General features: G+C 30.8%; 1 protein-coding gene across 1 annotated transcript in view; it reads right to left on the minus strand.

The window, feature by feature from the left end:
* LOC139486400 (PGAP2-interacting protein-like) overlaps positions 1 to 13225 on the minus strand; it is a 40200-nt gene that overhangs the window by 10867 nt on the left and 16108 nt on the right. The window contains exons 8-9 of the mRNA XM_071271273.1: positions 9441 to 9520; positions 8969 to 9074 (exon numbers count right to left, since the gene is read on the minus strand). Coding sequence (XP_071127374.1) covers positions 8969 to 9074; positions 9441 to 9520 — 186 coding nt within the window. The remainder of the gene's footprint in view (positions 1 to 8968; positions 9075 to 9440; positions 9521 to 13225) is intronic.

Raw genomic sequence — 13225 nt, forward strand, 5'->3', positions numbered from 1 at the left:
GAATGGAAATGGGGAATGTGCCAAAGAGACAACAACCCAACCACAGAAAAAAACAACAGCAGAAGGTCACCAACAGGTCTTCAATGTAGCGAGAAATTCCCACACCCGGAGGCGTCCTTCAAATGGCCCCTAAACAAATATATACTAGTTCAGTGATAATGAACGCCATACTAATTTCCAAATTGTACACAAGAAACTAAAATTAAAATAATACAAGACTAACAAAGGCCAGAGGCTCCTAACTTGAGACAGGCGCAAAAATGCGGCGGGGTTAAACATGTTTATGAGATCTCAACCCTCCCCCTATACCTCTAGCCAATGTAGAAAAGTAAACGCATAACAATACGCACATTAAAATTCAGTTCAAGAGAAGTCCGAGTCTGATGTCAGAAGATGTAACCAAAGAAAATAAACAAAATGACAATAATACATAAATAACAACAGACTACTAGCAGTTAACTGACATGCCAGCTCCAGACTTCAATTAAACTGACTGAAAGATTATGATTTCATCATATGAACATCAGGCACAATCCTTCCCGTTAGGGGTTTAGTATGATAGACTATTTTCATTTTACCGACTGTTGACTACAGAATTATAGTTTTTCCACAGGTTACCTTATCTGTGAAAAGACATCCTGGTACTCAGTTAAGTAGGAGCAACTTAAAGAAGTAAAATCATGCTTACACTCAGTACAATTTTGGGGAAAATTAACTGTTGGATGTTTTCTAATAATACACAACAAAATCATTGGAAAACAATAAAATTTCTCCCAAAATTGCTCCCATTATCTGTTTGATTTTACTTCCTTTTGGTTGCTCTTTTAAAAGTTGACAGAAAACCAGGATATCCTAACACAAAGTAGTAAAGTTAAACTGTTCAAAATTGATATAATCTGATTCAAAAGTTGGTAATATAAAATTAGTAGTGTTGTCAAATCGTACACTTTTGCCTAACTGGTTACTCGGATAATCGTTCGACCGATTAACCGGTTAACCGGTATAGTTTAAATTGGGGTTTGAAAGCCTTATCAATAGTACCCTACACATAGATATAAGATGTGGTATGAGTGTCAATTTGACAACCTTTCATCCAAATCATAAATTTACGCTTTTAGAATTGAATATTGTCCTTTGGCATTATAAGGTTGTCTTTGAGGATTCCTGGCGAAGTTTGTCTTTTAATAATCAAATACACTGTATCACCAATAGCGTCTGTACCAACTTCAGATTGAAAAATAAAAAAAAACTTCTTGATCTCGTAGAATTGAATATGTCTGAAACCTATTACTCTTTCCTTTTCTCTTGTTGTCTCCGAAAATAATATGGAGTGTTTCAATTTGAAATGATTAATTATAAAAAAGAAGATGAGGTATGATTGTCAATGAGACAATTCTCCACCAGAGACCAAAATGACACAGAAATTTATAACTATAGGTTACCGTACGACCTGTTTCTTTGCTTTGTTTGCTTGTTTCTTTAAGCATGTTACTACTATCGAGTATACATTGAGTACATTCACTTAGCATTTCGTTTAAAGTAAGTCTAAGCATTGCACGACGGAGGTTGCACATTTAGATGTAGGTCTACACAAAATTAGATCAAAAACGAACCAATGAAGTAAATCTTAACATTTAATCGCATTACTGATTTAAAGTTACTGTTAAAAAAACATGTATACTAATTATGTTTCTTTAAGATCCTGCCCCGAGCCGAGAGACAAGTTCTAATTAATTTAATGTTTTTAGGATTAACAATAGCAATCAATATACTGAACAATTGATAATCATCTGTCTAATTAATTACCACGACAATAAAACATAACTATTTAATGATTTCAATACAAATTTATATCAAATCTACCAAAATTGAAAAAAGTCCGGTTAACCGGTTAGCGATTTTGGTATTCGGTATTCGGTCGTTCGACCGGTTAACTGGTTAACCGGTTAACCGTTGACAACACTAAAAATTAGTCTGTTAAAAGCACATTAAATTTATTCAATTAAATATTGGCATTTTTCAACAGGAATTACCAATCATAATTCTACACTATATAATATAGCTTGACTAATAACTAGTCTGTCCAATTTTGAAAAGTTAAAACACACTGTCTCAATTGAAACTTGATTTTGATTGATTTTTGGTGCTTTAACGCCTCTTTTAAGCACTGCTTTTAAGTTATTTCATGACCAGTTTTAATTGGTGAAGGAAGCTGTGGTGCCGGGAGAAAACCATTGACCTTCGATAGGAAAACTTACAATCCTAGTCAATTAAGATTGGAGTCCAGTGCATCCCAAGAGCTGGGTTCAAACTCACAACCTCAGTGTTGACTGGCTAGTGATTACAGTAGTAACTACTTAGACCACTTGGCCACAGAGGCCCCTATTTGTCTTTGATGCTTTGGGGATGTTTGAGTAAATTTATTATGAACTAGTCTCAGCCACGAAAATAGAATTTAATGTTCCATAATGATAATACAAAAACATTAAAAAGGTATTCAAAATCAGTAGCCATTGTCTATTGTCTTCATTGGTAAAATTTGAAAAAAAAAGCTGATTAATAAAACAGAAGACTACTACTTTTCCAACAGAGTGTTCTATTATTCTAGTTATTGTTTCAAAATAGTCAATTGCTAAACTCAAACTTCTAAATCAAATTCTTCAATGAAATAAATCAAGACGATTTAACCTCATACTCTCACTAAAACATCCTACTAGTATATTGAATAAATTCCTTATGTTGACAGAACACAAGAAATCATTAGAATCCAGAATATTCCAACTCGTAAAGTTTGGCCTTTGTAGTTTCTGGACTTCTTTTCTCGATAAGAGATCCTATAAATATAGTTCCTGATGAAGACAGTGCGAGGGAACATGGACGTATGATTCCCATGTACCGGAGATTGTAGTAGGTTATAATTTGTCCTTGGTTAGTCAGTATATGTAATAAATGATTGTCCACATCAGTAAGAACAATCTTATCTGATGGTGTTGTTAGAATTCCATGAGCTATCAATGGATTACTACCAGTGTTGACATCAGGGTGACCTGTGTAAATCCCTAGAATGTCTCCTCTTGGTGATAACACTACCACTCTACTTCTGTGATCCCAATCTAACCAATCCACCACACAGATATTACCATTACAAGTGGTGGTTGTGTATTTTGGGAAGCTAAATAGACTTTTGTTATGTCTGGTACTCGTTAGAAATCTTTGCAAAGGAAATAATTGTTTCTTATGTTCATATACCTTCAACTGTTGTCCTTTCAGATCCATTGCAATCACTACACGTCTTCCTGTGGCAGGGAATGGTTCTCCTGGAGACCTAGCTCCTATGATGACTCTGTGATCACTGGTCACATGGATACAGGTTGGGTACAATGGTTTTACATCATACCTAGAATCTGTCATCTGACCTGTCATGGTGTTGATTAATTTGAGTTGACCCTCATGTGTTATAACAAGAATGTCATCTGAATGACCTTTTGCCATTCCATAAATCTGAGTGTTTAGACTTATTATGATTTCAGCTCTATTCTCCCTAAGTTTGACATTTTGTAACTTTGATTTTAAACCATCCACCATCCACATAGAACCATTAGAACATACTGCTATGTAGTGAATATGTCTTAGATCGGTTGTATATTCTTTGGATATTTCAAACTTAATCGGCTGTTTAGGCATAATTTCTACCTTGCCTTTAATATAGTCATCTTCTTCGATGAATTCATGTCCCTTATGATCTTTGGTGATACACTTAAAACAGATAAGTTTTTTACATGTATCACAGTAAAGACAACAAGACTGGTTGCAATGATCTTCACAATTCACATCCTTGAATGCGGTGGTTTTATTGGACTCTTCCTGTTTCCCTATATTTTTAATGTTTATAATTCTATGGTCGTTGGCAATCCTCTGATGAATCCCGTCCTTACACCTGTCACACATCAAAAGATCACATTGAATACATTTCCAGTTTATCTTATTTCCAACTTCACATAGTAGACATCCAACTGGAATTTGAATTGAACTTGCAAACGCCATTTCAAAATTTCAAGATGTCTGACTTTTTTACTGCATTAAGCTTTTCTGTTTCCCTATCACCATGTATCTACTTTAAACTTCCCTTTCTACTTATCTTTTAATTAGGTTAAAAATTTCAATAGCTATTCATATCTTCCTTGCTTATATCTGCATCTGTATCTTTTCCGTTAGCTTATCTCTAGATCAATTTCAGTAGCTATTCAGATCTTCGAATTATCGACCTTGTTTACATCTACATCTACATCTACCGGTACATCTTTTCTGATAGTTTATTTCCCTTGTTTACATCTTTTCAATTAGCTTATCTCCCTTGTTTACATCTACATCTTTTATGTTAGTTTATCTCCCTTGTTTACATCTACATCTTTTCTGTTAGTTTATCTCCCTTGTTTACATCTACATCTTTTCTGTTAGTTTATCTCCCTTGTTTACATCAACATCTTTTCAGTTAGTTTATCTCCCTTGTTTACATCTTTTCTGTTAGTTTATCTCCCTTGTTTACATCTACATCTTTTCTGTTAGTTTATCTCCCTTGTTTACATCTTTTCTGTCAGTTTATCTCCCTTGTTTACATCTACATCTTTTCTGTTAGTTTATCTCCCTTGTTTACATCTACATCTTTTCTGTTAGTTTATCTCCCTTGTTTACATCTACAAGGGAGATAAACTAACAGAAAAGATGTAGATGTAAACAAGGGAGATAAACTAACAGAAAAGATGTAGATGTAAACAAGTGAGATAAACTAACTGAAAATATGTAAACAAGGGAGATAAACGAACTGAAACGATGTAAACAAGGGAGATAAACTAACTGAAAAGATGTAGATGTAAACAAGGGAGATAAACTAACAGAAAAGATGTAGATGTAAACAAGGGAGATAAACTAACAGAAAAGATGTAAACAAGGGAGATAAACTAACTGAAAAGATGTAAACAAGGGAGATAAACTAACTGAAAAAATGTAGATGTGAACAAGGGAGATAAGCTAACTGAAAAGATGTAAACAAGGGAGATAAACTAACTGAAAAGATTCAAACAAGGGAGATAAACGAACTGAAACGATATAAACAAGGGAGATAAACTAACTGAAAAGATGTAGATGTAAACAAGGGAGATAAACTAACAGAAAAGATGTAGATGTAAACAAGGGAGATAAACTAACAGAAAAGATGTAAACAAGGGAGATAAACTAACTGAAAAGATGTAAACAAGGGAGATAAACTAACTGAAAAAATGTAGATGTGAACAAGGGAGATAAACTAACTGAAAAGATGTAAACAAGGGAGATAAACTAACTGAAAAGATGTTGATGTAAACAAGGGAGATAAACTAACAGAAAAGATGTAGATGTAAACAAGGGAGATAAACTAACAGAAAAGATGTAGATGTAAACAAGGGAGATCTACATCTTTTCTGTTAGTTTATCTCCCTTGTTTACATCTACATCTTTTCAGTTAGTTTATCTCCCTTGTTTACATCTTTTCTGTTAGTTTATCTCCCTTGTTTGAATCTTTTCAGTTAGTTTATCTCCCTTGTTTACATCTTTTCAGTTAGCTTATCTCCCTTGTTTACATCTACATCTTTTCTGTTAGTTTATCTCCCTTGTTTACATCTTTTCAGTTAGTTTGACTCCTTGTTTACATCTACATCTTTTCAGTTAGCTTATCTCCCTTGTTTACATCTACATCTTTTCTGTTAGTTTATCTCCCTTGTTTACATTTTTTCAGTTAGTTTGACTCCTTGTTTACATCTACATCTTTTCTGTTAACTTATCTCCCTTGTTTACATCTACATCTTTTCAGTTAGTTTATCTCCCTTGTTTACATCTTTTCTGTTAGTTTATCTCCCTTGTTTGAATCTTTTCAGTTAGTTTATCTCCCTTGTTTACATCTTTTCAGTTAGCTTATCTCCCTTGTTTACATCTTTTCAGTTAGTTTGACTCCTTGTTTACATCTACATCTTTTCTGTTAGTTTATCTCCCTTGTTTACATCTACATCTTTCTGTTAACTTATCTCCCTTGTTTACATCTACATCTTTTCAGTTAGTTTATCTCCCTTGTTTACATCTTTTCAGTTAGTTTGACTCCTTGTTTACATCTACATCTTTTCTGTTAGTTTATCTCCCTTGTTTACATCTACATCTTTTCTGTTAACTTATCTCCCTTGTTTACATCTACATCTTTCTGTTAGTTTATCTCCCTTGTTTACATTTACATCTTTTCTGTTAGTTTATCTCCCTTGTTTACATCTCCATCTTTTCTGCTAGTTATCTCCCTTGTTTACATCTACATCTTTTCTGTTAACTTATCTCCCTTGTTCACATCTACATCTTTCTGTTAGTTTATCTCCCTTGTTTACATCTACATCTTTTCTGTCAGTTTATCTCCCTTGTTCACATCTACATCTTTTCTGTTAGTTTATCTCCCTTGTTTACATCTACATCTCCTATGTTATTTTATCTCATAAAACAAGTTGAAAAGATTATAGCTCTAAGAAGAACCTCATTATAAATATTCAATTATGGATTTTTATGAAAAAACTCTGTTTATGTATTTTTATTTGTGTATTTAATTATTTATGATATATTATGTTTTGTAATATTGAAAACATATTTATAACAGGCAACACAAATTTTACCTATCGACTTCCTTTTATTTCACCCACTTGATTAATTGGTTTAATTTTAGATTTAAATTATTTAATCAGCAAAACAGTGAAACTTATATTTTTACACCTCAGTAATCACACTGGTTCAAACTAGATTTTTGTTAGTATAAACTCTTGCATTAAATTTACTCACTATATTATTTCGCTCTTTTTATTGGATATAAACATTTCCTTTGTTGTTAATTGTTTATTTATACTATTGCAAAGTGTTTTCTTTACATTTTTGAATTTAATATTACGTTGATAAACTCCGAGGAAAATTAAAAAAAAGTCTGTAATCAAATGAAAAAATCAAAAGCTCAAACACATCAGACGAAACGATAACAACTGTCATATTCTTGCCTTGGTCTAGGCATTTTCAGGCATGAAAATAAATGTAATGTAATTATTTACTTTTATGTAAATAAGTTGTTGATTAAATTTCTATGTAATCCTGTCATTTCATTTAAAAAATCTTGAATTAATAAAGTTAAAACATATCATAGATAAAGAATACAGCTGCTTAAGAAAGATATGCTGCAGTCAGCAATTTTTGCAACATAATGAAACCTCTAAAAACATACCTTTTCAATTGTCATATAAGCTTTCTTATTACTGTAAAATCAGAAATTATTGTGTGCATTTATCATTGCAAATTTTGAAGAAGACAAAAATGTGACATTAATTATTAGAACCTGTATACAGATATCAGATCTATTACGGAAATCAGCAAGTCATATTAATCGCATTAAAAACAATCTGGCGGGAAAATGATCTCTCTTGATTTTTCATAGCTTTATCATTTACCAGTTAAAGTTCGCAAAAAATATTAAAAAAATAAATAAGATTTTATAAGACTTTTACAAATGGCTTATAATTATACATGTAAAAGATTTATAAATAGAAAAATGGGGGTCCATGAACAAAATTTTTGAAGGCATTCAAATGGATAAAACCAGAGGATTTCGAAAATCTGACAAAAATTCCAAAACATGACAAGCAAAGATCCTTAAATATAATAAATATAACCAATAATTTAATAAACAAAATTTAAATTATATAGTTTGAGAGGGAAAAAAACCCTGACATTTACAGATTTTTTTATTGAGGGCCCTCATGGGGTTTTTGATTATGTGATTACTTGGCCGTTTTTTTAATGATTATTTGATTATTAAGCCAAATATTTCATGATTATTTGATTACCTAGGACTGTATTTTTAGTTTATGATTATTTGATTACTAAAGATAAGCAAATATTTAATGATTATGTGATTATATTGGCAAAAAAATGGTGATTATGTGATTACTAGGACCCCCCATGAGGGGCCTCTTTATTCAAATAGACCCTTCTGATGTTCATCATTTTAAAACTGCAAGTTCTCTGCTGAAACTCGATTCTAACTAATCATGTGGTAGTAGGAAATAAAAAAAATTTCATACTTTGAATTAACTTAAATATATTTCTGCAATTTAAATAACTTTCTCAAAATATTCACCTTATGTAAATAATAGAAAAATTTGGGTGTATACATAAATGATACAGCATTCTAACAAAAAAAAAACAAAAAATTAATAATATTAATTTTTTAGAAAGATGCATTTCATGAGAAATATGGTAGCGATGCAGATGAAGGAATAAGTTATATAGTTGACATAAAGCAGAAAAGCATGTTACTGTGGATCCATCTTTTTTCGTACCAATTTTTTGTGGATAAAGGAAAACTTGTATGTTTATGGACATGTAATTTCATGGTTTTGACGAGAACTGCATATATATATACAAGCCTGTAATTTTTTTTTCATTCATTGAACATTTAATTAAATCATTAACGTGTACCCATGAAATCAACAAAAATTGGTATCCAATGAATAATAATGAATCCAAAAGTATTCAGGATTTTATATTTGTATTATACATTTATGTGTTCAAAAAGCACATTGAATTCCTATTTGTTAGAAAACAGACCTAGTTGTCTCCCCTTAATAATAACTAAAAATTTTAAATAAAGGGACATAATTCTATCACTCTTAATTTACTTACCATGTACAAACCTCAAGTATAATTGTAAATATCAGATACCAATTCCTTGTGTGATTTCCACATAAGGCATAACTTCTGAATACAAGTATACATACCAGTATCATTTTTTAAGAAAGGGACATAATTCAATCACTATTAATTGTCCGTACAAAACCTCAAATATAATTGCAAAAAACGAATACAAATTCCTTGTGCAATTTCCAAACAGGGCATAGCTTTTGAATACATATATACATACCAGTATCTTTAAAGAGGTTGGCAGCTCTCTCCATACTCGGCCATCCTTTGTTGTCATATCCAAAATGAAATGTCCAAATTGCAGCAGAAAATTCCCTTTCATTTTTCTACAATGTACAAAAGAAATATATCTTTATTAATTTATTAAGATAAAAGATATCTGTTTTTAAATTATAAATTAATTTATTCAGATTAGAGATATTATTTCTGAATCCTAAATTAATTTATTCAGATAGAAGATAATATTTCTAAATTCAAAATTATTTTTTTAAGAAATGTGTATTTTTCTCAATTGAAGATTTTCTAGAGAATTGTAAGATTTGACTAACAAGCAGAACATCTAAAATAAATCATGATGGTATAAGAAGTATTAAGAGATTATACTATCCTATCTATTCTGCACTGAACAGTAACTTATATATAATGAGCACTGTATGAATGAATTTTCACTTTTGTAATGATCAATTTAATACCTTTTCTGGTTGTTTAATTTGATTATCACTATATCTCATTCCATAACCCAACAGTCCTATACACATGATCAGTACAGTCACTGAAAAACATTTATATATTACAATTATTATATTGATATCAATATGTTCAAGTTTTTTAAGTAAAAACAATTGCTGATTCATGTAAAAAAATTTCAGAGCTCTTTCAGGACATCAATTCTTTTTCTTTAACTTATATTTAATTTTTTGATAGACAAAGGAGTCTTTTTTTGCTTTAATTCATGACCTACATAAAAATAGATTATGTTGAATTATATTTGACAAGCTAAACGGCATGACGCTGCATCCAGGATGGAGATATTCCCGGTCTAGGAAAAATTTGTTCAACAAGTCTAAATTGAAAACAACATTCAAACCTATAAATGCGTTGAATAATAACTGCAATTTTTATAAGTGTGCATGTGAACAAAAGTTCTTGGTTAAGAGGGGGCTTAATACAGCACAAACAAACATTTTTCACAACACCAAAAAAGTGAAAAGTCTATTTTAACAAAACACATTTGACTAGCAGGTCAAACAACATATATTCTTAAACCTTGCTGACTGCCATTGGCAACTGCCAAATAAACAGATCATCAGATGAAACAAAATAGATCTTAATTATTAGTTAACACATTTTTACAATTCAAATGTTAACCTGAATATTTTCAAACATTTTTTTGTAAAGTAAACATTTTGTATGATCTTTGCTCCATTTAGAATTTGTTATTTTAAAAGGAGTAGGTCCGGTAAGGGCCGATTTTGGCCTCAAATTTCAGGTTCATCTGGTGAAAGATTTTGGACACTTTTTAAACTCTTAAGTGTCTATTTCAGTGGATTCAATTAGTTTATGTGAAACATTTGAACTGATTTAGTCATTTTAGACTCTCAAATTGAAGCTTAAATATGAAAAATCTATCAAATATGCCATAATATGTCATTTTTCAGATGTTTTTTGTCGAAAATGAAAGTGGCCGCATCTATGTTCACTCTCAACCTTTATATATATGTTATATATTATCATCAAATACAACTTACATTTAAATATTAAGAATGAACTCAAATGCAACCACTTCCATTTAAAGGGAAATTCCGCGATTTTTTACTTATCATCTAATTATGTTCATCTTAACATAAAAAACACATTTGCAAAGTTTTAAATTTATATTCCTTCTAATAACGGAGAAAATCAAGTATTTGTAACTTTTTTGGTTGAATTCTAGAGTTGGTCGTGACGTATTAGCCCGATTTATTGAATTCTGGGAAAAAATAAAATCTGTTTAACTCTTATAGCTTATCGACAATATACGTAATTAAAAGCGCACAGCTGACGAATGGTCGAAGTTATTAACCACAATATAAGAATGAACGAAAATGAATATGCATATACCGTTTTGTATTGATTGAATTAAACTCCTATAAAATTATCTCTAGTAAATGTTTTTGAATAAATTTAATTAATTATTGTTGAGATTTTTTTCATAAAATATTTATTGAACATTTTTACTGATATTGAACTGAAAATATTTCAGTTCTATTTACCGTTACTGTTTTGATAATCATTTCAATGCAACTAATGTGTGAGCAGAGTGTGTATATTATTTTGTAAAGGTCACTGTATGTTTCTCGGCTTGAGGTCAATTCGTTTACCTTGTAGCTATTTAGCCGCAGGTGTGAGTTCAAGCGTACACAGGTATAAATGTTGTTATTTGGAAAGGATAAACAGAAAGGATTAGAAAGAGTATGCTGTCACGATGTTAATACACTAAGATTTAATACACGATGAGAATAAAGATACAATAATTAAATTGTGTAAATTAATTGAAAATAAAATTCAGATTCGTAATTCCGAAAGTGTATAAAAATAAAAGGAAACAATTTTTGATTACTTTCTTAGCGGCAATTGGCGTAAAGATTCAAATATGAAGCAAAAAATAGTAGTTTTAATCTTTTATAAAAACTAAATGCAATATTACCCAATTTTATATACCATTGTACATCTGTTTGATATCATTGACTTTACCGGAATTTCTTAACTTGTATTCAAATCTGGCTGTGTTTAAATGCTAATAAAACTATTGCAATTTTAAAGTTTTTAATTGACAAAAAAATACAACATACAACATGCATGATTTTTTTTTAGTTTCTTTTTAACATTTTATTCTCACATAATTAAATTCATTTGACAATCATTTACACGAACTTTTTGTGAAAAGAATATCAATTATCTAAGCTAAGGCATTATTTCTTTTGAGGATTTTTGAGGATTTTTTAAAAAATTCTATGATAATATTTGTGCAATGTTGAACATGATAGCCGTCATTAATCCAAATAAGTAATACAGTAGTTGTAATAAAAGTTATATTTTAGTCATGCATAACTGATATTGACGAATTTATAATAGTTCGTCCATACATCGTTGTTCTTGAAACAATCATTATTAGTATACATGTAAGTTTCCTGACGTATAAGAGCCATTGAGGATGAGCTCCAGAGAAATCAGACTAGTGGCGTTTCGTTCGTTTGTTTGTTGGGAAAGGAGAGGAAATGCAACCGCTTGTACAGATAAACGACAGAATTACCATACAAGCATTTATAGTCAACACAATCAGAAAGAGTTCCCATCGTTAGACGGGGAATATGAAGGCTTCCAAGAATGAACAAGTGACATGTCTAACTCTGAACAGTTAGAAAACAGACTATCGACATCGACCGCTTGTTCTTAATATTTGAAACTGTATGCATATATATACGTATACGTTTATGATATATATAGTGATGAGTTCTTGCGTCTGACAAAAACTAAATTCCTTCATGGTTATATCTTGCCATAAGTTTATATTGGTTTGTAAGGTGATTACTCACAATCGTTATTTGAAAATCCTGTTTGTGAGATGTAGATTCATTTCAATACAGAAATTTCGTCTATATATTTCACAAGTGTATAACACGGAGAAGCTCTGAAGGTCCATTACTCCCATTTTGTTTGGGTGTGAACCATCGATGTTTACAGCAATATCACAGAATAAGATGATGATGGTAGAAAGAACTATGGGCGTCATGTGGCAAATATTACATGCATATCGGACAATGAGTTGTCAATCTGTATGAAAAGATTTCCAATACAACCATATTATTGAGAAGGAATGTTTACATGCTATACTCTCGTACTAGTATTACAGGGTTCTTGTGGCGTTCACCTTAGACACACATCTTTTTAACGATGTTTTAAAAAAAGACAGAACCAATTTAATGTCATATTTCCCTATTTTTTAAATATAACTAAAAGTCTTTTATCTGACAAGAATACCCCTATTTAGCGAACAAGTAATTTATTCTTTTTTCTGTTATTGAATACCAAGAAAGAAAATAAATCCCGAAATTATTTTGAAACTTTGATACTCAAAAGTTTCCCAGCAAAATATTCACATTCCCTGGGGATAATTAGTGTTCGTCCTGTGGCATATATAACAATTGTGATGACGAATTACTTCCTTTGTTCGAGAACAATCTTATTGAAATATAAATCTGTGATTTTACTAGGTCCACAGCTTCAATGAACCAAAGCAAAAGTTATACATCGACCTGTATTTAAATCAAATTGGTTCTCTTCTTCTTCTGGTATACAATAGTCTATCGACATTCGATGATTACACACTGTTGGCATAAGTGGACTAGTCTATTTACAACACTTTTACCCCTATTTATTCAAAATATATGTTTTTTTCTTATGTTCAATGTATACATGTATATATTTTAAATTGCGC

The sequence above is a fragment of the Mytilus edulis genome, chromosome 8, assembly GCF_963676685.1.
Source record: "Mytilus edulis chromosome 8, xbMytEdul2.2, whole genome shotgun sequence".
In the NCBI taxonomy this organism is placed as follows: Eukaryota; Metazoa; Mollusca; class Bivalvia; order Mytilida; family Mytilidae; genus Mytilus; species Mytilus edulis.